This window comes from Armigeres subalbatus, chromosome 3 (genome assembly GCF_024139115.2).
Source record: "Armigeres subalbatus isolate Guangzhou_Male chromosome 3, GZ_Asu_2, whole genome shotgun sequence".
NCBI lineage: Eukaryota > Metazoa > Arthropoda > Insecta > Diptera > Culicidae > Armigeres > Armigeres subalbatus.
In genome coordinates, this window is record NC_085141.1 from 74,823,133 (window position 1) to 74,846,475 (window position 23,343).

The 23,343-nt window shown below is 41.2% G+C and overlaps 1 protein-coding gene across 1 annotated transcript in view; it reads right to left on the reverse strand.

The window, feature by feature from the left end:
• LOC134227305 (contactin-4) overlaps positions 1–23,343 on the reverse strand; it is a 1,204,188-nt gene that overhangs the window by 570,507 nt on the left and 610,338 nt on the right. Inside the window, exons 4-6 of the mRNA XM_062708688.1 lie at positions 11,867–11,999; positions 1,847–1,931; positions 473–583 (exon numbers count right to left, since the gene is read on the reverse strand). Of these exons, the coding sequence (XP_062564672.1) occupies positions 473–583; positions 1,847–1,931; positions 11,867–11,999 (329 nt within the window). The remainder of the gene's footprint in view (positions 1–472; positions 584–1,846; positions 1,932–11,866; positions 12,000–23,343) is intronic.

Genomic DNA, 23,343 nt, shown 5'->3' on the forward strand with positions numbered 1-23,343 from the left:
GAATTCAATTAAGTTATTTAATTCACTTGCCCTGTCTAAACGTAGCATAACGGATACACTTCGCTCACGGTACTTAGCGCTCTGCAAGAGCTTGCATGAGCGTTCCAGGACAGTGCTCGTGTTGAACGATTAAGTTTTTAGTTACATAAGCAACAAGCTTGGCATAAACGAGTTACTGTGACCTATGCATGACCAAGGCCAGTCATATATGAGTTGTTGTAACCAAATCGGTTGAAATTGTGCTGCTTGGGTAAGTCTCTTCCGCTCCGCAATTAAGCCAGATTGATTAAGTTGGTAGAAAATCAGTTCAGGATTGGTCAATCCCGTTCATATTAGTCTGTTAATTGCAGTATTTATAAGCGAAAATTGCCTTATTGTGTGTTACTGTAAATTCAACTAGATGAAAGGAATTTTTACGGTGAAATTTTCGTGAAAAATATAAACCTTGATTGCAATTAGTCGTGGTACTTACCTCCCCGAACTACACAAGTCAGTTCCAGGATGCCACCTTCCTCATATGGACCAGCATGAGCCGGTAGCTCGAACCCACTGGAATCCTGAATTTTCGGCACTTCTGGTGGCACTGTAAAACATAAAAGAGTAAGCATTTAGTCAAGTGATTAATCATTATTCTTATCGATGATGAACATGACGAGGGAATTATTAGCAAAGTAGTGTACGGGAAGGGTTATACAGAAATATTTCGCTTTCAGCATTATAATGCATTGACGCGGTATTATAATGCATTGAATGTTCGCCAGACACCGAAATGGGATTTCCAACGAATTGCGGTGACCGAAAGTGTGATCGATTGCGGAGGAATTAAAATTTCTACGAACTGCACTTACAATGAAATAAAACTGTTATCAGGATTTATTAGTTTCAATATTGTAAAAAGCCTGAAGACATGTGAAAGAAAGACACATGCAACAAAAAATAGTGTCGGGAAATCGACTTCAATAACCAAGAAAGATGCATTCTTCAACACTTCAAGGCGTTGATATACAATTGTTTTTGTTTTCACAGTCTTCCCGACTGAACTTTTCCATTTGGTTATGACGTAGGAAAAACTGACTTAAATAACGAGAAAATTGTTGCACTGACATTTTAGTCTGATATGCCGTTCGAGTAAGCAACAACTATGACGACCGCCGAACAAAGAACCGGCAAATGCTTTTGAGCTGTTTGCTGCACTTCTCTCTTCCACGGAACTCGGCTGCTGCCGACTCTCGGCAAGGAGGTTCGGGCAAGCAAGGTGAACCAGTTGCATCCTCTCAATTTGCCCTATGACGCAGCCGGGCGGAAAAGTGAATCGCTTTCTAGTTGCTTTCTTGCCAGCATCATTCCGCATCGCATCACAATGCAACCAACCAACGGATTGGAATGGAAAGACGGCAAAATGTTGGTGATGGCTGCAACTGTGTGGAAAAAATCGATGTTTAGTTTGTTTGCTTTGAACATAGGATCGGTATGGAGGTTTGAAACGAATTGAGGGTTCAAGGATTGAGATTTTGAAAGAAGTTTTGAATCATCAAAGGACCCTTGTTGGCACCAGTCTTTATGAGGTCTTGTGAACTTGTTGAAACATATTCTATGAGACAGGAATTCTGGAAGTATTCCACATTAGAGTTCTTTTTTGAACAATACAACGATTTGATTTTGAGAAACTGCTCACTTTCCTGTGGTTTCATAGTAGAATCAGTCACTACATTCCTATTTACTACCGAAGGCATTCGCGTGCATATCTGCTGCTCGTAATAGTGCTTATCCGAACAAAAGACGCCTTCAAACATCAACAACAAGGGGCAACATGCATAGTCAAAGAACGGTACGAGTCGGTACTTACCCACTATTTCTAGGTTAACGTTGCTATTCTTGGTAGGCGATAGGAGGAAATCCACCCGACAACGGAACACTCCGGCATCCTTTTTCTGGAAAGAGTATGGAAACAGTTGTTTTTATTGATGGTTTAAGGGTTGCGAACGATGTGGATACCAAGACACAGCAGCTTAGCCACTCTAAAATGAACCATTTTACAATGCTTTAATTAGCCGTTAACAGCAATTTCATATTTCTCGAAATATTAATGAAAAAATGTGCCTGCCCTGCGTAAGCGGTTTAAAAATATTTTTTTAGAAAATTGAAACCTGTAAATGAATCAGGGAGAAAGAAATTACTTAAAATAAAATAAAAAAAAAAAATTGAAAATTTCCTCAGATATAAGATTTTTTTTATATGTTTACCGTACCGCACTGATACCACACGGAAGTTTTATAAAAAGTTGTACAATTCACGTATGTGCTACATGGCACAGCCTGCATATGTGCGGATAGAAAGAAGATGCTTCTTACGAGCCCCTATTTGGTGACTTAGAGGTGACGACAGCACTACGTAGACCACCTGAATCGTGATGTGACAGTCATTGTCAGGTCATTTGACTGAATACCGTTTGACCGAACGCCTTTTGGCCGCATGCCATTTCCCCGAATGAGGCGTGAAGCCGAATGCCGTTTGGGCGAAAATCCTTCAGTTGCAAGTAGTGAAAAGTGAGTAAAAGGAGTAAGGAATATGTAGTGAGTAAAAAGAATTGTGAAGTGAGATTTTTTTTCTATTTCTAAATGATCAGAGAGTAGTGAGAAATTAGAAACAAGAAACGAGAAGTGCGAAGTGGAAAAGGAAAAATAAGAGCGAGACGTGAACAGATAATGAGAATCTACAAATGAAAATCAAAAGGGAGAAGTGGAATATAAGAAGTGAGAAGAGGAAGATGAAAAATGAGAAATGCGAAAAATGGAATCAAGAGAAAGACAGGATCACCGTCTTTGACCTGATATCGCACAGACTGAATACATAACACCTAGTATTAGCAACGGAGTGGACTAGTTGAGATTTCCAGGAAATTCTTCAAAATTTCTTTGGTTAAATTTTTGAAATTTCCCTGTTATTTGGGTATTGGGTATTTGGAATATCTTCGAGAAACTCTTCTAAATTTCCTTAGGAAAATCTTTCGAATTTCCACGCTAAAATATTTTGAATTCCCGCGGCTTAGTCTTTGAAATTCGCTAGGAAAATTCTCCGCAATTTACTTGGAAAGTTTATCGTAAATTATGCGTAAGAATTTCCGGTAGTTCTCTACGGACACGAGACCTGGACGATGCTCGTGGAGGACCAACGCGCACTGGGAGTTTTCGAAAGGAAAGTGTTGCGTACCATCTATGGTGGGTTGCAGATGGCGGACGGTACGTGGAGGAGGCGAATGAACCACGAGTTGCATCAGCTGTTGGGAGAACCATCCATCGTTCACACCGCGAAAATCGGAAGACTGCGGTGGGCCGGGCACGTAGCCAGAATGTCGGACAGTAATCCGGTGAAAATGGTTCTCGACAACGATCCGACGGGAACAAGAAGGCGAGGTGCACAGCGGGCAAGGTGGATCGATCAGGTGGAGGACGACTTGCGGACCCTCCGCAGACTGCGTGGTTGGCGAAGTGCAGCCATGAACCGAGCTGAATGGAGAAGTCTTTTATGTGCAGCACAGGCCACTCCGGCCTTAGTCTGAAAATAAATAAATGCGTAAGAATTTGCTTGAGGAACGCATCGGAATTTACTCTAAAATGTTTTGACTTTTTCCTCGAGAAATGCATCCGAAATTTCTATCTTCTTCCCTATACCTACAACTTGATTAGTTCTAGCAGGTAACTGTTAGAATTCGAAATGAGCATAAAAAAACTCGTTTCGGCATCCATTTAGAATACATCTCCCTTTCATTACTACCACATTTGCAACCCGTTAACAAAGACGTACCTCTGCCATAGAACCTAACCCCCAGATTCCAATAAAATTCCGCAGGAACTCGTGGCGAGTGCAGAGGTGTTCTCGGCTTGCAGTGGGCGAGTGACTGCATCATCAATTCCTTCCCATCCCCGATGACCGTGTGGACGAGGCCAGCGCCGTAATCGACCATCCAAAATACTAGAACTCTCGGACTGTGCACATTGAGGTTGGAGAGCAAATCCCATGCTTCCTCCATCCATTGGTTTCCTGTGCAATTGCGATTGTTCGGTTGATCACGGAGTAGCAACTACGAAATGCACGGTCATCATGCTCATGCTCATGAGAAATGCATCCGAAATTTCCAAGAAAAATTTCTATGGGGTTTTTTCCCAGGAAATTCTTTTGATTCTCTTCAGAATTTCGACGGCAACAGTTTCGGAAATTTCATTTTTCGAAAATCCTACGGACAATTTTTCGCAGTTCACTTGGGAATTTGGGATTTTTTTTCGATGCTTTCGTCGGAATACCCCCCAAAAATTCTTCGAACAGTCTTAGGTAATTCCTTGGTAATTTTTAATTTTTTAAATTTATTTAGAGTTTTATTGGGGAAATTCTTTCAATTTTTTTCGGAAATTTCCTTGGATAATTTTGCAAATTTTTTTCGGGGAATTCTTCAGAATTTCCACGGGAATTTCTTTTGAGATCTCATGAAAAATGCACTGGAATCGGAAACTCCTGGAGAAACACGAGAAAGAGAAGGCAGGGATATTTGTGGAAGAATTTCTAGGGGTGAAATTTGAATGGAAAACCAGGAAAAAAGCAGGGAACTTTCGGAAGGAATTTCTGTAAATATTTTAGTGGAGATTGCCGGGAGAACTTCAAATATAAAATTTCAAGAGAAGTTTCTGAAGGAATTACTGAAAAATTCCAAAATTATTCTCCTGGGGCCTTCTTGGAGGAATGTTTTAGGAAATACCTGGAGGGATTCCCGCTATTGAATCTTCATAAGTTTACCTAGAAAACCTACCAAAGATATTTCCGGAAGAATACCCGGGGTGGGTAGGAGTTGCGTTAGAATTTTTATGTGAGATTCGAAAGAAATTCAGAGGAAGGGACGAATTTCAGGATAAATTGCCTGAGGAAAAACTGGTGGAAATTCTAGTGATATATCCGTTAAAAATCTTGATAATCCACAGGTAAGTTTCTGGAGGAATTCACGGTGATATTTCGAAAAAGCTGGAAATTCCTGGAGGAACTTCCAGAGGAACTTCTGGATGAAATCCTGGAGGAACTTCCAGATGCAATCTTGGAGGAACTTCTGGACGAAATCTTGGAGGAACTTCCGGACAAAATCCTGGAGGTGTGGAGGACGACATCATGGAGGAACTCCTCCACGAATTCTTGGAGTAACTTCCGGTCGAAATCCTGAAGGAATTCCAGACGAAATCCTGGAGGAAATTCCGGACGAAGTCCTGAAGGAATTTCAGGAGGACATCCTATTGGAAAATTAAGAGAAAATCCCGGAGGAGCCTGCGGACAAAATCCTAGAAGAACTTCTGGACGACGTCATGGAGGAACTTCCGGACGAAATCCTGGAGGAGCTTCCTGGAAAAATCTTGGAGGCGTGGAGGACGACATTCTGGAGGAACTTCCGGACGAACTCCTAGAGGAACTTCCGGATGAAATCCTGAAGGAACTTCTGTACAAAATCTTGGAGGCGTGGAGGACGACCTCCTGGAGGAAAATCCGGACGAAATCCTGGAGGAAGTTCCGAACGAAATCCAGGAAGAATTTCCGTACGACATCATGGTGGAACTTCTCCACAGATTCCTGGAGAAATTCCGGACGAAATCCTGGAGCAACCTCTGATCATAATCCTGGAAGAACTTCCGGACGACAACATAGAGGAACTTCCGGACGAAATCCTGGAGGAGCTTCCGGAGAAAATCTTGGAGGCGTGGAGGACGACATCCTGAAGGAAAACCCGGACGAAATCCTGGAGGAACCTCCGAACGAAATCCTGGAAGAACTTCCGGACGACATCATGGAGGAACTTCTCCACAAATTCCTGGAGGAGCTTCCGGTCGAAATTCTGGAGGAATTCCGGACAAAATCCTGGAAGAAATTCCGGACGAAGTTCTGAAGGAACTTCCGTAAGACATGATGGAAAATCCTGATAAATTCCTGGAGGAACCTCTGGACAAAACCCTGCAAGAACTTCCGGACGACATCATGGAGGAGCTCCCGGAAAAAATCTTGGAGGCGTGGAGGACGACATCCTGGAGGAAATTCCGGACGAAATCCTAGAGGAACTTCCGGATGAAACCCTGGAGGAACATCTGTACAAAATCTTGGAGGTGTGGAGAACGACATCCTGGGGGAAAACCCGGACGAAATCCGGAAGGAACCTCCGGACAAAATCCTGGAAGAACTTCCGGACGATATCATGGAAGAACTACATCCACGACATCCAGGAGGAAATTCTGGACGAAATCCTGGAGGAACCTCCGAACGAAATCCTGGGAGAAATTCCGGATGATATGCTGGAGGAAATTCCGGACGAAGTCCTGGAGGAGCTTCCGGACGACATCCTGGTGGAAAATCCGGACGAAATCCTGGAAGAACTTCCGGACGAATCCCTGGAGGAGCTTCCGGACAAAATACTGGAGCAACTTCCGGAATGAAATCCTGGAGGCGTGGAGGACGACATCCTGGTGAAAGTTCCGAACGAAATCCTGGAGGAACCTCCGGACAAAATCCTGGAGGAGTGGAGGACGACATCCTGGTGAAAGTTCCGGACGAAATCCTGGAGGAACCTCCGGACAAAATCCTGGAAGAACTTCCGGATGGAAATTCTGGACGAAATCCTGGAGGAATTTTCGGACGAAATCCTGGAAAACGTCCGTACAAAATCCTGGAAGAACTTCCGGACGAAATCCTGGAGGAATTTCTGGACGAAATCCTGGAAAACGTTCGGAAAAAATCCCGGTGGAACTGCCGGACAAAATCCTGGAGAATTTTTGGACGAAATCCAGGAAAAACGTCCTGAAGAAATCCTTGAAGAATTTATTGACGAAATCCTGTAAGAACTTCTGGATAAAGTCCTGGAGGATTAATGATAATTGAGCGTCTTAGGGGAAATGTTACAGAGTTAAAAGACTTTTATATAACAAAACACTGAAGAAGTTTTTAAGTAGAAAAAAAATGTACGTATCTCTTGATTTAAAGTGATTATAATGGAAGTGAATGGAATGTGGAGTCTTTCATTCCTACAGGAACTTGCGGAAGTATTCCTGGTTGAACTTCCGGACGAATTCTTGGAGAACTTCCGGGCGAAATCCTGGAGGAATTTCCGGACGACATCCTGGAGAACATTCCGGACGACATCATGGAGGAACTTCCGGATGAAATCCTTGAGGAATTTATTGACGAAATCCTGTAAGAACTTCTGAATAAAATCCTGGAGGATTAATTATAATTGAGCGTCTGAAGGGAAATGTTACAGAGGTTAAAGGCTTTTATATAACAAAACACTAAAGAAGTTTTTAAGTAGAAAAAAAGTACGTATCTCTTGATTTAAAGTGATTATAATGGAAGTGAATGAAATGTGGAGTCTTTCATTCCTACAGGAACTTCCGGAAGTATTCCTGGTTGGACTTCCGGACGAATTCTTGGAGAACTTCCGGGCGAAATCCTGGAGGAACTTCCGGACGACATCCTGGAGAACATTCCGGACGACATCATGGAGGAATTTCCGGAAGAAATTCTGGAGGAACTTTCGGACGAAATCCTGGAGGAACTTACAGACGAAATTCTGGAGAAACTTCCGGAAGAATTCCTGGAGAAACTTCCGAAGAAATAGCCAGCGGAATTTCTTGATTAACTTTCCATCGAACTCGTGGAAAAAAATCCTAAGGAAGTCATTGAGGTACTTCTGAGGAAATTTTAACGCTTGCAATTAGCCCACGCCGATCCGCGTCCCTGTGCCGCCTCCGCAGGCTTAAAATCATCTATCACCGCCGAAAAAAAAATCCTATACGGATGCAAAGGTACACTTCACTAGTTTGAAAAATGAGCGCGTCGCAAAAAAAAAAAAGATAGACTTTAGTAGCCAATAAGTCATTCATTTTTCAATCGATTTTCATTTTTTTTTTCAACCAATCGATTAAAAATTTTCATGGAGCCGAAGACATGTTTTTAATAAAAATCTTCATGGTTTTTACACAATAGTGTTGGTTTTGGAGAATCGGAAGACTCGCGGTTTGGTCAAGGTTGCAACAACCAAATGCTTCCTTTTTTTTTATTTGTTTAAAATTTTGTTTATAGTTTATACTTATTGATTTATTTATGGCAATTTTGTATTTTTTTCTTTGGAAGAAATCAAAATTTCTTTATAGAACATTTTTCTTTTATAATTGCATCTTCTGCTTTTAAAAGTCTTAATATATGTATAAAAAAAATATTTATTAGGGAAATATGGCATTTTTTTAAATTGTATATTTATTCATGGTTTTTTTTTTTAAATTTTATATTCATTTATTGCTTGGTGCCCTCCTTAGCCGTGTGGTAAGACGCGCGGTTACAAAGCAAAACTATGCTGAGGGAGGCTGGGTTCGATTCCCGGTGCCGGTCCAGGCAACTTTCGGATTGGAAATTGTCTCGAACTTCCCTGGGCATAAAAGTATCATCGTGTTAGCCTCATGATATACGAATGCAAAAATGGTAACCTGGCTTAGAAACCTCGCAGTTAATAACTGTGGAAGTGCTTAATGAACACTAAGCTGCGAGGCGGCTCTGTCCCAGTGTGGGGATGTTATGCCAATAAGAAGAAAAAGAAGAAGAAGATTCATTTATTGCTTATGATTTCTTTATTGACAATTTCCTGGTTTTTGTGATGAATTTTTAGTTCTTTATGAAGGTGCTTGTTTTGTCGTGATTCTGCTCAGTATGAAGATGGTTCGCTCGGGCTGATTTTGTTATTCTGTGCGGGCGAAATGAAATCCAATCAGTGCCTATTTTGTCGTGTTTCTGCTCAGTAAGCAGATAGTTCGCGAGGTCGAGTGAGTAAATAATTGGTGCGCGATCGGACGTGTTTTAGGTAGGACGTAGAACATTCGTGAAATCCGAGTTTGTGGTTCTGTTTTTAACGTTCGGTAAATAAGTGTACGATTGAACATGTTTTATATATGATGCGGAACATTTGTAAGATCCGGGTTGCTTTGTTCTGATTTGGACGGTTCGTAAGTTAATTAATAAATATATTTTAATATTGTTCAGCATATACTACTATTTTTGACAAACGCTCTATATTGTCGCATAGAGATTCCTATTATTCACCTTACCCACTAACACAAATTTTTCTTCCCGAGACATCTATTAAGGTACTATGGGCTCCCTGCGTCTTCACTAGCAGATGTTGAACTAACATTCCTTCTCTTCCTTCAGTGATTGTAAGGACGCGGCCAGGTATACCATTGTCGTATAGAAAAAGGTACTAATCCCAAGTACCAATTCAATTGAGCGTTGTATAGCCTCCCACGATTTGTACAATCACACTAACACCACTTGGAAGTTGTAGTGTGTCCCATCCACAAAAAGAGCGATAAGCTGGATTGTAGCAACTACAGCGCAATCACATTACTGAACACCGCTTACAAGGTACTCTCCTAAATTTTATGCTGCCGACTATAATACCTACTGCAAGAGAGTTCGTGGGGCGGGCTTTATGGGTGAACGCTCTACCACAGATCAGGTGTTCGCCGTACGTCAGGTATTGCAGAAATGCCGAGAATACAACGTGCCCACACATCATCTATTTATCGACTTCAAAGTCGCATATGATACAGTCGATCGGGACCAGCTATGGCAGCTAATGCACGAAAACGGATTTCTGGATAAACTGATACGGTTGGTCAAGGTGACGGTGGATCGGTTGATGTGCGTGGTTCAAGTTTCAGGGTCATTCTCGAGTACATCCGAAACGCGCAGAGGGTCACGGCAGGATGATGGTCTTTCATGCTTGCCATTCAACATCGTTTTGAAGGGATTAATTCGAAGGACAGGGATTGACACGAGGGGTACATTTTTCACGTCCAGCTTTTTGACGTTATTTCTGTATGTGTGTATGTGTATGAGTACAAAATTGGTTCGGCACTTTTTGGAACTTAGCATAGTTCATTACTCTTAACAGGTTCCATTCGATTCTGTCCCATCGAATGCTATTAAAAATTGGCCAGATCGAACTTATGGCCAAAACACTATTTTGATGCGCATAAAAATCACTCTTTCATATTTACAGTTTTTTTTTTGCACGAGAAAGGCTCCAACACCGCTAGGAGGATTAATCACGGTTTTTTTTTTCAAAGTAATCATATTCTATTCCAAAATACATACGGCTTACATCAAACCCTTCAGAACAATTTGGGTAAACTTTAATTTCCCCCAAAAAAGAGTTCTTCTGCTCCGTTGCATTCAACGGGAACTAATTGAAAAACCCAATTTTCCAGTAAGCATTAAATTTTTCCCGAAAGGAAAAAAAATGTATACATAATAGCATTCGGAATTTAAAATAAAGAAACCAGCTAATGCTTATCTGTTTCATTAGCATGTAACCATTAAGAAGTTTCTGTATTGAAATATTTTAGGTAATCATTCTTGGTATTCCAAAGCATCTCATAATAGCACCTGTCGAAGCCGCCAGTCATCCCCAGTACTACGCAAATAGAGATCGATTTTAAATATGAGAATAATGGCGTCTACCCGGAATTTCCCTCAATCAGCGAAATGCTCGCATTAAGCGGACATTCGAACCATGTTATGCCTTTTCGGAATTCGAGCCGAGTTTTTTTTTTCGGAGATGTTTTACCATTCACTGCTGGGAATAGAGGACGAGACGGTTGACTGAGGCTAATAATAGGTAGGTCGGTTGCCGGGAGTTTTCAATTTTTGTCATGATTCCAAATGAATGAGCATTGAAGGAAAATGATTGGAATCGCTGACTGGGGATGGCTCCGAGGGTGACCTGAAATTAGAATTTGCACAAGATAACTTCCCGTCTTGAACGAACAATGAAACTAGGAAGTGGGTAATTCGCTTTTCTTGATTTGCTTTCGATATTTCGAAATGAGACCGAGAAAGGTCCTCACCAATAAGCAATTATCCTGTGGATGAACCAGGAGGGGCGAGGAGTTGTCATGCTCGGGACCCAACCAGTCTTTATTTCATTGGTTTGATTCTTCGAAATAACGTAATGAGAGCAGTTGCTGCGCAGATACATAATTTCTGACGCAGATACATAAGCGCTGATAAGCTCGATTGTGGAAAAAAAAAGATTTTTTACTGCTATCTACTTACTTTTAATTTTAGCGTGTGTACTTCATATGTCGAATCAATGTTCGGTAGGGAATATGTGCAGTGAATCATGCCAGTCCCTAGCTAGAGTCAAAACGTAGAACGTCAATAATTTGTAAGTCACTTCACCGAAGACTCTAATGAACCACGCTGCTCCTTCTCCATGTCGATGGCTTTCCGATTCCCCCGAAAATTGACTTCCAAGGCTAGATCCCAATCACGAATAGCTGAAACGACTTTTATTCATTCATATTTGCTTCAACCATCGACCAACTGCAGAGGGGAAATCAATTCCCGGCGGTGGCAGATCTGTGAAACCTTCGAACTGTTTACTATTGCCGCTTTTAACATTTTCCTACTTTTGTTCGGCGGAACGGAGGACGGGAGATTTGTGGTGGATTATTTTGCTTGATTTTCGCTTCCCCGGAGGGTCGTTCTCGTAGTCGATAACAAATTGAAATAGGATAATATTGGACTTCCCTTGATTCGTTACAGGCAATTGCTTCGGGATATTTTCTGGTTAAACATTCTATTTCTGACAGAAAGACGTTTGCTACCTATATTTATCAAACAAAGCATGTTGTGTTATTATTGTTGAAGACTACGGCGTCAAACAATAAGATTTAATATATTTAGGTTTAAACTAAAACTTATAAGCTTTATTGTGTCTATGTGTCTTGGAGTCCTGAAAACTATGTGTCTTGAAATCGTGAACACGCTAGACGAGTTATTAAATACTTACCAGAACTGGATTGATCACCAGTTCTGCCCGACTCTTGTCCCGTTCCTGGAGCTTGAATTTGGCACGATTTTCCAGGATGGAGCCGTCTCTCCAGTGCGACGGCGGTTCGTTGGGTTTCACTCGGGTGTCGTAGCTGCAACAAGACGAGAAAAGAAAATCACACATTCACACAGAGGTATAATCAATTTTCATCAGGACAACAATTTTCCGTACACTTGAATTTGACAGCAAACGGCAACACAACTCAGCAAAAATGGATTGGACTCTTTCGTTCGTGGCTATCATTTTTCAAATTTCTCTCAGCAGGAAGCAACTCCCCACTACCGCCTTCCACTGATTCGCCGGTTCCGGCTTTTCGACGATTGGCGACAAGTGATGACACTGCCATCATCAGCCAAATCAAGTATCGCTCCGTAAACATTCCTTGAAGAGTCGTATAAATATATTTTTGCCCGATGCATGTCGGTATGTTTACAAAAAACATGAATGCTCTCGTATGTTTCACATTTTATCTAACCGAGCTTTCGTTTTGTACTGTTTCTTTTTATATATTATTTGGCGACATGTTTACTTCCAGGAAATGCCATCTCTCATATGCCTTCACCGTTTGCTGCTATAGGGGAAATTGGTATAAGACACCGACAAAAAACTTTGTCGAAGGATGCACAAATTTTGAATTTTTCACTCTAAATGCTACATAGCCAGAAACATTTTGTAAATTTACGTTTATTTTATTGCGCATATTTGGAGTAGACCTGTGCGTCGCCGTAAAAAATAAGACGGTGTGCTACCGTACGAAAATTTTCCACGCAGTACCGCCGAATACGTCCTTGCCACGCTGATGGCTATTAAAAGACTTTTGAAGCTGAAGAGTTTGAATATTTTTTCAAAAATTTTATCTAGTTCTTACTGAAAATTCAATTATAACAAAAACAAATGTTTGATCTTCCCTCCCTTAAAACCTCGGACGTCGTATTCGAATTACCCCTTAATTAACATATTTCCAATTACATATAGAGAATTCATTCTCATTTTCGGTAAGATCTTTAAATCTAAATCATTGAACCCACCCACAATTGTATCCAGGATGGAGCTGATTTCTAGCTAAGTTAGTGTAAAAACCGTGTTGGAGAATTTCTTGAATAAATCCCCTAGGATTTGATTTCTTGAAATCTTTCAGGAACTCCTTCGGTTTGTTAAACAAAAATATCATCGTTCATTTTCCTACAAGAAGAATTGACCGCGCCATTTATGGAATTTGGGGGTAGTACCTGAAGAATTTTTAGGAGACTTTGGCAGATATTTCTGAAGAAGTCATATGGGGGTTGAAGACTGAAGTTGTATAGATTAAGATTAAGTGTTTCGGTTAAAGCAGTTTTAATAAGTTGCAAATATGTGTTTTGCTCCAACATTTCGATTAGTCGGATGTAGGAGCAAAAAACGCATTTGGTACTTATTGAGACTGCTTTCGCCGTGGGAGAATTTTTTTTATTAATTTCTATAGAAATTTCCGCCTGGATACTAAGGGTCTGTCTCATTTGGAGAATTAAACTTAAAAGTGACAGTTCAAAAATTAGCAAATAACCCGGCCATAAGAATGGCTTATGCTACCCAGCAATTCCAATATGATGATGATGATGATGGTCCCGCCACATACCCCTACAAAGGTTTGAGCTAGACGAGTTATCTTTTAGATAATTAATTAAGATCAATTTAATCAGATTTGCCAATAACAAAAAAAAACGATCCGATTATTTTACAGATATAAATTCTAATACTGTCCATCGCTATACAGCAAAAAACTAAATTTAAAAAAAATGAACTGCAGTTTTGATTCATCACTTAGCAAACACCGGTAGTGATACCTCGAGGTCTACAGAAATGCAAAACTTGTGATACCTCTCGCACAGATTTCAAAAGCTTCGCCAGGAACCGCTTTACGTCTTGCCAACAAAACCGCATCTACATCTCGGAAGTATCTTTCAGCATTTATTTTGATTTTCGACAACAAAACGCCTAAACTTGTGATACCTCTCCGTCGATATCAAAAGCTCGTCTTCTATCGCGTACAAAGACAATCTACCAGGTAGCCAAGGCCAATCATCTATTTCTACAAATTACTAGACATTCAAAATTCACTTTCATCCATCACACAAACAGCTCAAAAATGTCAATGATTGGAATAAATTATAAACATCTGTATTGCGCGCGCGAGGATCAAACTTTTGTAGACTACACAAAAAAAAGATTCAATTTAAAATTACGTCAAAAATATAAAATCCATCATCATCATCGAGGCGATCGTTGTAGTCAATTAATGCCTCAATAAATAAGAAATAATTCAGATTACAGCTAAACATCCGTTGGTCACAACTTCGTCAAGATTTAGTCAATTATAAAAACTTGTCGAGCAGCCGTTCAAAAAGCAGCTTTGATGTGTGAAATACATTGTCTCTCAAACTGTGTTAGTGTTTCTGCACGTTTGATCTGTGTAGGCATCGAATTGAATACATTTATACCCTTGAAAAACAATGAATTTTGTGAAGCACCATGTAAAAAGAAAGGCGTTCTTACATCATCCGCGTGTCTTGTATTAAGGTTCCCCCAAACAAACGCGACGCGACAGTCGCGTAGCGATTCTATCGCTTGGCGACAGCGATTTTGTCGCCGTTGGTATGGAAGCGTAAATAGAACATTGCCTGCAGCGACCCAACGATAGGATCGCGGCGACTAGTTGTCGCCGTCGCGGTGATGAAATCGCTTAGGTCTGGGGGAGCCTTTATACCTATGTATGTCACTTCCTCTTTCAATTCGATCACACAAATATCGAGGCAGCAAACCATTAATTACTTTAAAAATGAACACCATAGTTAAATATACAATTCTTTGCTTCACCGACAGCCACAGCAAGGCGTCCAACAAAAATGTTGAGGAAGTGAACCTATTGCATCTCAAAATCAAACGCATTATTTTATATTGCAAACGCTGTAATCTCGATATTTGTGTTTCACTAGCCAGAAAAAGGATGGAAGGGCAAAAGTCGAGATGAGGGGAGATGATTGATTTATACAAATATATTTTACTAGCAATCGTTAAATCTTTTTTCAATCGGCATAATATTCCGTACTTCTTGGCAATTTTCTTGATGACATTGTCAATATGGGTACCAAATTTTAGCTTGTCATCAATAATCACGCCAAGATATTTAATTTCCCGCACGCGATCAATCGTATCATCATCCATTACAACAGAGACGTCTGCATTTAATCGATTCCGTGAAATTACCATGAACTTGGTTTTACTAATATTTAATTTCAACTGTTTGTATTTCAACCATCTACTTAGAGAACGTAAATCTTCATTCAAGTGTTGGACGGCGTCATCTAAATTCTTAGCTGCAATGAATATAACGGTATCATCAGCAAAAAGATTTATGTTACAAAATCGTAAAACTCGCCGCATGTCATTGATGTACATAATAAATAAAATGGGCCCTAATACACTTCCCTGTGGCACGCCGAGAGTGTTCTCCACGGGACTCGAAACAAAATCATTAAAGGCAGTCCGTTGAGTTCTGTCAGCCAAGTAGCTTTCAAACCACTTGTATGCAGAACCCGAAATTCCAAAGCGCTTGATTGTTTTCAACAACAAGGGCCGATAAATTGTCTCAAAAGCGCGTTTCAGATCCAAAAACACAGCAACAATCGTATCTTTACGCTCCATTTGTTCTTTCCATTTTGCCAATACCAAATTCAATGCGGTTTCACAAGAATGACCTTCTCGATATCCCGATTGTTCCGGTATCAGCAAGCTATTGTTATTCAAATAAGTTAATAGCTGGCCTTTAACAACTAGTTCTAAAATTTTCTCTAATGTGTGCAACATGTTGATGGGACGAAACTCTTCGGCTTTAATCGTTCCAGCAACTTTTTGTATAGGAATCACAAGAGATTCCTTCCAAACTTGTGGCACGTGCCCAGTTTGCAATGATTCATTAATAAGGTCCAGCAAGTTGTGTCCGATGACTTCAAAGCAACCTTGTATAACATTTGCGTTTACATTATCTACTCCAGCCGTTTTTCCCATATTAAAACAAATTTCCCTAAGTTCTTCCATTGTTATTGGGTGAAAGCCTTCAAATCTGCAATTAACATTAATCGGCTGCTTTATTTCGTCGGGTTCATCAACTAATGCGATAGATTGGTTAATTGATGAAACACTTTCTACGAAATATTTATTAAAACTATCTGCAATTACGTCTTCTGATTGCTCTAATGTGCCATGAAAGGTTATGGACCGCGGTTTACAAGAACTAGGTTTTTCATTAAAGATTTTAAAATTTTCCATAACTCTTTGCTGTTGTTTTGATGTTGATCATTTTTCCTCTGAATGTATTCGCAACGTGTGCTTTTCAAAGTTTGCGAATATTTGTTCCGCGCCACCTGATACCTATTCCAATGATTATCACTATTACTTCTACAAAACTTTTTGTACAATTTATCTCTTTTACGCCTCAGACGCAATAGATTTAAATTGTACCAGCTGTTCGAGTTATTTAAAGATACATACTTGTGTTTAACTAATTGATTGGTACAGGTTTTTAAAACATCAGTAAGAACAGCTGATTTCTGATCTAAAGAACCGGCATTTGAATGAAAATCCACGCTTCTTTCGACAAGGCCCGAAACAGCTTGTTTCGAATATTTCCTCCAGCACTTCAATTTTATTACATTACTATAATTACTACTATTGTCATCAACGTTAATCACTAGTGTTTCATGATCGGTTATTTTCAATTCACAATTTTTTCTACACTAATAGAATCAAAATTAGAATAAACATGGTCAATTAATGTCCTACTGTGCCGGGAAATACGCGTATGTTCAACAACTTTTTGCTTTAAATTGAAAAAATCTGCTAATCGTTTCAAATGATTCGAATCATGGATGTCACACCAATTTATATTAAAATCACCAGCGAGTATATTTAATTTACTAGAGTCAATGAACATCTCCAACCAGTTCTCTAAAATTTCAACAAAACGCTGGTCACTTGAACTGGGAGAACGGTATAAAACAGCATAATTACCCGTCTTCATGCCACGAACAACTGTAATGCCCAAGAACCAGTTTCCGTCACAGACTTCATTTAATTGAAGCTTAAACTGAACTGATTCTTTGACATAAATAGCAACACCGCCAGTGTGTCTCGAATGTGATAAGCAAGCAGCCACACTGTATCCCGGAATACTATACTGATCAAAAGCTTCCATGTCAACAATATGCGTTTCAGATAAGAATACTAGAAATGGACGTTTATCTTCCACAATCTTACGTAAAGCAACGTAGTTTGTGGATAACCCAGCAATATTCAAGTACAAACTATCGAATTGGTTCACATTACTACTGGAACTTGGTTGCTATTCATTGAAACGTAGGCTGCTCTTTTTTCGATCAAATAACCGTTTGAAAACTTTACAATCAGTACTAAATGCACCATGGTTAACGTCCAAGTTAGTTTTACGTTCTTTATTTATTTTTACACAATTAATACATTTCAATACAGTTGACGTGCAATCGGACGTTCTGTGACTTTCGCTGCTCTTGGAGCACGCAGTGCTATTTTTGCAATCCGTGCTCATGTGCCCAAATTCTCCACATTGAAAACATCTCAAGATACTAATTTCCGGAACTACAAGGCACCGATCAAACCTTATATTTACCTTTTTCGCGGTCAACAAACAACTGTGAGTTTCTTTATCGACTTCAATTATCACGTTGTACTTGTTGTACTTGAAACGTGGATTTTCATACATCCTAACGACCTTGACATCATTAATAGCGATGTCTTCATTCTGATCTTTCAAGATCTGAATGAAGTCATCCGAAGAAAATTTATCACTCATACCCATCACTTTCAATCTAGGCACCGATGATGGAACAACAGCATTATAGCTTTCTCCCAACTTGCTTTGAATGTCATTTTTCACAACTTCAATATTGTAGCCTGTTGCACACTCAGCAATTATAGAGCCGTCTTTCCCGTTCCTAAAGTTACTGATTTTGTGTGTTTTAGGATCCAGTTTAGAATTCAAAAAGCTTCGAGTAACATCGCTATCCTGATTGGACTCTTTCGGCTTAATCACTATGACAGGGCGAGTCTTACGAGCACCCTTTACTTCATTATTGGTTGTACTTTCTTTTCTGATCTTACTATTTTTGTTTTTATTCCCAGTGTTTTTCTTCAAAACCTCCGCGAAACTAATTATTTCTTCAACTACATCATCAGATGCCTCGTCGGCATATTCCTGAACTTTACGCTTCTTGCCTCTGGGATTTCTTGTCGACTCCGAAGTCGAGCTTGATGAACCTTGCATAACATTAATTGCAGCTAAGGAGTGTATCGGAAATAAGTTATCCACATACATTTGCGTTGTATGCATGTATTTGTGATGCTTTCAACAAATTTATCACCTCCTGTTGTTCATTTGACTGTCATTTTTCGTTCGTTTAATTGTTTGCACGGTTTAAATTTATCGATTCCAAAATGTCGCGCATTGAAAAGGAAGTGAAGAAAAAAGTGTTGGACACATGGCTGAGTGAAAAGGGTATAACCGTGCGAACATTGGCGAAACGATTTGGAATTCATCACGCGAGTGTAAAAGCCATCATTGACAAGTACGGGGAACACTACACTTTGGATGACCTGCCAGGAAGAGGCAGAAAACCCAGATCTTCCAACCCGAAATTGGATCAGAAAGTGGTTTCGCTGATAAGAAGGAATATGTAAGTCAATGTCTATTCGTGATTTGGCTAAAAAAGCAGGAACGAGCGTCGGAATGATCCAACGTATCAAGCAAAAAAATAATCTGAAGACCATGAAAGAACAGAAGATTGCCAAACAAAGCGCAGAACAGAAGCAGCGTGCAGCAACAAGTACCCGGATATTGTATTCGCGAATTCTGCAGCGACCGGATGCATGCATTTCGATGGACGACGAGATGTACGTGAAAGAGGACTCAAAAACTCTTCCAGGTCTACAATATTATACTGCCGCCATATGGGAGGATGTAAGCGATGCAGACAGGTCGATTGAAGTGGAGAAATTTGGTAAAAAAAGAGCTGGTATGGCAAGCAATATGTTCCTGCGGTTTGAAGTCTACCATATTTTACACCACCGGAACTATTAATGCGGAAATTTATCGATCGGAGTGTCTGCAGAAGAGGTTGCTGCCTTTGTATAAAAAGCACAATACCCCCCACTATTTTGGCCGGATTTAGCGTCGGCGCACTATGCTAAAACAACCCTCAATTGGCTCACGGAAAAAGGAATAGATTTCGTTGAGAAAAACATCAATCCACCAAATTGTCCTCAGCTTCGGCCTATCGAACGTTACTGGGCAATTGTGAAGAGGGTCTTCAAAAAGACTGGTAAAGCCGCTGGGAATATGCAGGAGTTCAAAAAAATTTGGACCCAAGCGTCCAAAAAATGTGATGTATCACTTGTCCGGAACTTGATGAAAGGTGTGCGATCCAAAATTCGAAAATTCGTGAAGGAATAATATTATTTGTATTCAAGCTCCAAAGTGTTCAAGTTCAATCTAGTACAATAAAGAAATCATCGCTTTTTTTAAATAAAACATCATTTTTATATAATTTGAAAGAAAAACATTGTGGATAACTTATTTTCGATACAGCCCTTAATTTATTGTTCGCATTAAATTGAAAAAATGAACCTTTCATATTATCCAACTCATTTCCAATTAAATCCCGAAATCCACCAATTGCATCATCGAGGGCGTTTTGTACCCTTTTCCCCAATTGATCCATCCCGTCTTTCAACGCGATGTTCATCTGAGCAGTAATGTGATCTTGAATGCCACTGATCGAATCAGAAAGCGAAGATATTTTCTTCATCTCCTCTTCGAGGTTATGGACATTCGAGAGCAAAACATTCTGCTCGCCACAACACTGGCTTGACAAACAATGATCACACTTGAAAACAACATTCACGTTCTCTGTGACCAGCTTTGCCAATGATTTGGTTATGGACGTGCACTTGTAGTGGTACACTTTAGCGCAACCACAACCAGAACAACTCATTGGTAAATCACTGGGCAGAACCCCCATACCACACTCACTACACTCAACCATCTCGCTTGTGCCTTACGCAGCAAACAAACGGTACCATGCAGACAGCACTAAACACAAAGAAACAATAAAAACGATCAAAATGTTACCTGCCGCCAGCAGCGGCTGGGGCTGTAAAAACCAAAATTGAACGAAAATAACCAGCAGACGAAACTTGTCTTTTGATTATTTCGTTACACTGCACTAATGGGCGCACAAAGAAAAGCTTTTCCTGCGGCACTATATCACTTTCACACTCAATTAATTTATTTTAATCACTGCACGGCAGAACTGAACTACTCCGGTCACCACTTTATCATCGTATGATAGACCAATAAGACATCGATACAAAATGATTCGATATCTGTCAAAAGTAATCTTGCTCTGCGAGCAGGGTTATTCGATAATTATTGAAATGTCACTTTTAAGTTTAATTTCAGTTTAATTCTCCAAATGAGACAGATCCTAAGAGTAATTTCCGGAGAATTTTTGCATCAATTTTCCGGAGGTATTCCTGGTGGAACTTCCGGAAGAACTCCTGATGGAACTTTCGGAGGATTTATTTATTTTTTTTATTGATTAAAGAGATTTTCAGGCCGGGGCTGGCGCATCTCTAGCTTCCAGAGGAATTCCTGGCGGAACTTCCGGAGGAATTCTTGGCGGAAATTCCGGAGTAATACCTGGTGGAGCTTCCGGAGGAATTCCTGGTGGAACTTCCAGAGGAATTCCTGGCGGGACTGCCGGAGAAATTCCTGCCGGAACTTCCAGGGGAACTCCTAGTGGAACTTCCGGGTGAATTGCTGGCAGAACTTTCGGTGGAATTCTTGGCGGAACTTCTAGAGGAATTCATGGCGGAACTTTCAGAGGAATTCCTGGCGGAACTTCCGGAGGAATTCCTGGCGGAACTTCCGGAGGAATTCCTGGCGGAACTTCCGGAGGAATTCCTGGCGGAACTTCCGCAGGAATTCCTGGCGGAACTTCCGGAGAAATTCCTGGCGGAACTTCCGGAGGAATTCCTGGCGGAACTTCCGGAGGAATTCCTGGCGGAACTTCCGGAGGAATTCCTGGCGGAACTTCCGGAGGAATTCCTGGCGGAACTTCCGGAGGAATTCCTGGCGGAACTTCCGGAGGAATTCCTGGCGGAACTTCCGGAGGAATTCCTGGCGGAACTTCGGGAGGAATTCCTGGCGGAACTTCGGGAGGAATTCCTGGCGGAACTTCCGGAGGAATTCCTGGCGGAACTTCCGGAGGAATTCCTGGCGGAACTTCCGGAGGAATTCCTGGCGGAACTTCCGGAGGAATTCCTGGCGGAACTTCCGGAGGAATTCCTGGCGGAACTTCCGGAGGAATTCCTGGCGGAACTTCCGGAGGAAGTTCTGGCGGAACTTCCGGAGGAATTCCTGGCGGAACTTCCGGAGGAATTCCTGGCGGAACTTCCGGAGGAATTCCTGGCGGAACTTCCGGAGGAATTCCTGGCGGAACTTCCGGAGGAATTCCTGGCGGAACTTCCGGAGGAATTCCTGGCGGAACTTCCGGAGGAATTCCTGGCGGAACTTCCGGAGGAATTCCTGGCGGAACTTCCGGAGGAATTCCTGGCGGAACTTCCGGAGGAATTCCTGGCGGAACTTCCGGAGGAATTCCTGGCGGAACTTCCGGAGGAATTCCTGGCGGAACTTCCGGAGGAATTCCTGGCGGAACTTCGGGGGGAATTCCGGGCGGAACTTCCGGGGGAATTCCGGGGGAACCTCCCGGAGGAATTCCTGACGGAACTTCCGGAGGAATTCCTGGCGGAACTTCCGGAGGAATTCCTGGCGGAACTTCCGGAGAATTCCTGGCGGAACTTCGGAGAAATTCTGGCGGAACTTCCGGAGGAATTCCTGGCGGAACTTCCGGAGGAATTCCTGGCGGAACTTCCGGAGGAATTCCTGGCGGAACTTCCGGAGGAATTCCTGGCGGAACTTCCGGAGGAATTCCTGGCGGAACTTCATAATAAAGAATAAAAATAACGATAGCTAGTTCCCTCGTTCAGTCGTTCAATTTTGGCAATCATAGAACTGACGTGCATTGATCACTGAGAATGAATGGTGAGTAGCAAGTAGCAAGATTCTAGATTCAAATGATTCATCGATTAAGGGGCCCTCCTTAGCCGTGCGGTAAGACGCGCGGCTACAATGCAAGACCATGCTGAGGGTGGCTGGGTTCGATTCCCGGTGCCGGTCTAGGCACTTTTCGGATTGGAACTTGTCTCGACTTCCCTGGGCATAAAAGTATCATCGTGCTAGCCTCATGATATACGAATGCAAAAATGGTAACCTGGCTTAGAAACCTCGCAGTTAATAACTGTGGAAGTGCTTAATGAACACTAAGCTGCGAGGAGGCTCTGTCCCAGTGTGGGGATGTTATGCCAATAAGAAGAAGAAGAAGATAGAAGAAGAGAAATCTGCTTATATCATTGATTTATACTGAGGATTGGATACAAAGTGTATGGGTATGCAGTTCCCTTTGTTTTTCATATCATTCGTGAGCGATATAGTGAGAAAACTAACTAGAAATTGAAAGCTCGGTTGCAGTTTCTGCACAAATTATATTTTTTATTTGTAATATAAATCTATTTGAGAGCTTCAGGATAGAAGAAGAGAAATCTGTTTACATCATTGCTCTACACTTTGGATGCAAAGAGGATTAAAAATATGTTTTTAGGAGGATACTCTACAAATATGAATCAGCTGTTTCGAATGTGACATTTCTTCTCCATAATTCAATTTCGGGGCCCTCCAGCTTGAACTTGAAGGTATTCGTTTGACCCACTAAGCAGTTCATCCAATCATGGAAATTTATAACATTTCCTAGCAGCTCCGGACGGACAATGAATCGCATTATGTTTGTGAGAAGGGTACGAGCCCACCCAAAGTGTATTGAATCAGACATTTCTGCTGTTGAGTCGAGCTTTTTTTTTGAAGAAACTGTTGCTGTATACCCGGAACCAAGTGCTACCGCACAGCAGAGATTGTGGGGGGAATCTGAGCGGAAAGCACAAGAGCCTCGCTCCTGTCGATTCAATGTTTGGCGAAACATATTTGAATCCAAATCCAATACACACAACCACGTTATCTATTAGGGTGTCCCAAATATTCCACCTAGTATTTACTCGCATTTAATGTGGTGCGGAACACCGTTTTCGTCATAACTTTGGTACTAGTTTAATTTAATAGTTATAAATAGTGTGACACTGTGCCCCCGGATCAAAGAAACGAATGGTATGACGGCGAATGTGGGCAGTTAGTGGAAGAGAAGAATGCAGCATGGGCGATATTGCAGCAACACCGCACAATGGTACGGGCGCGGAAC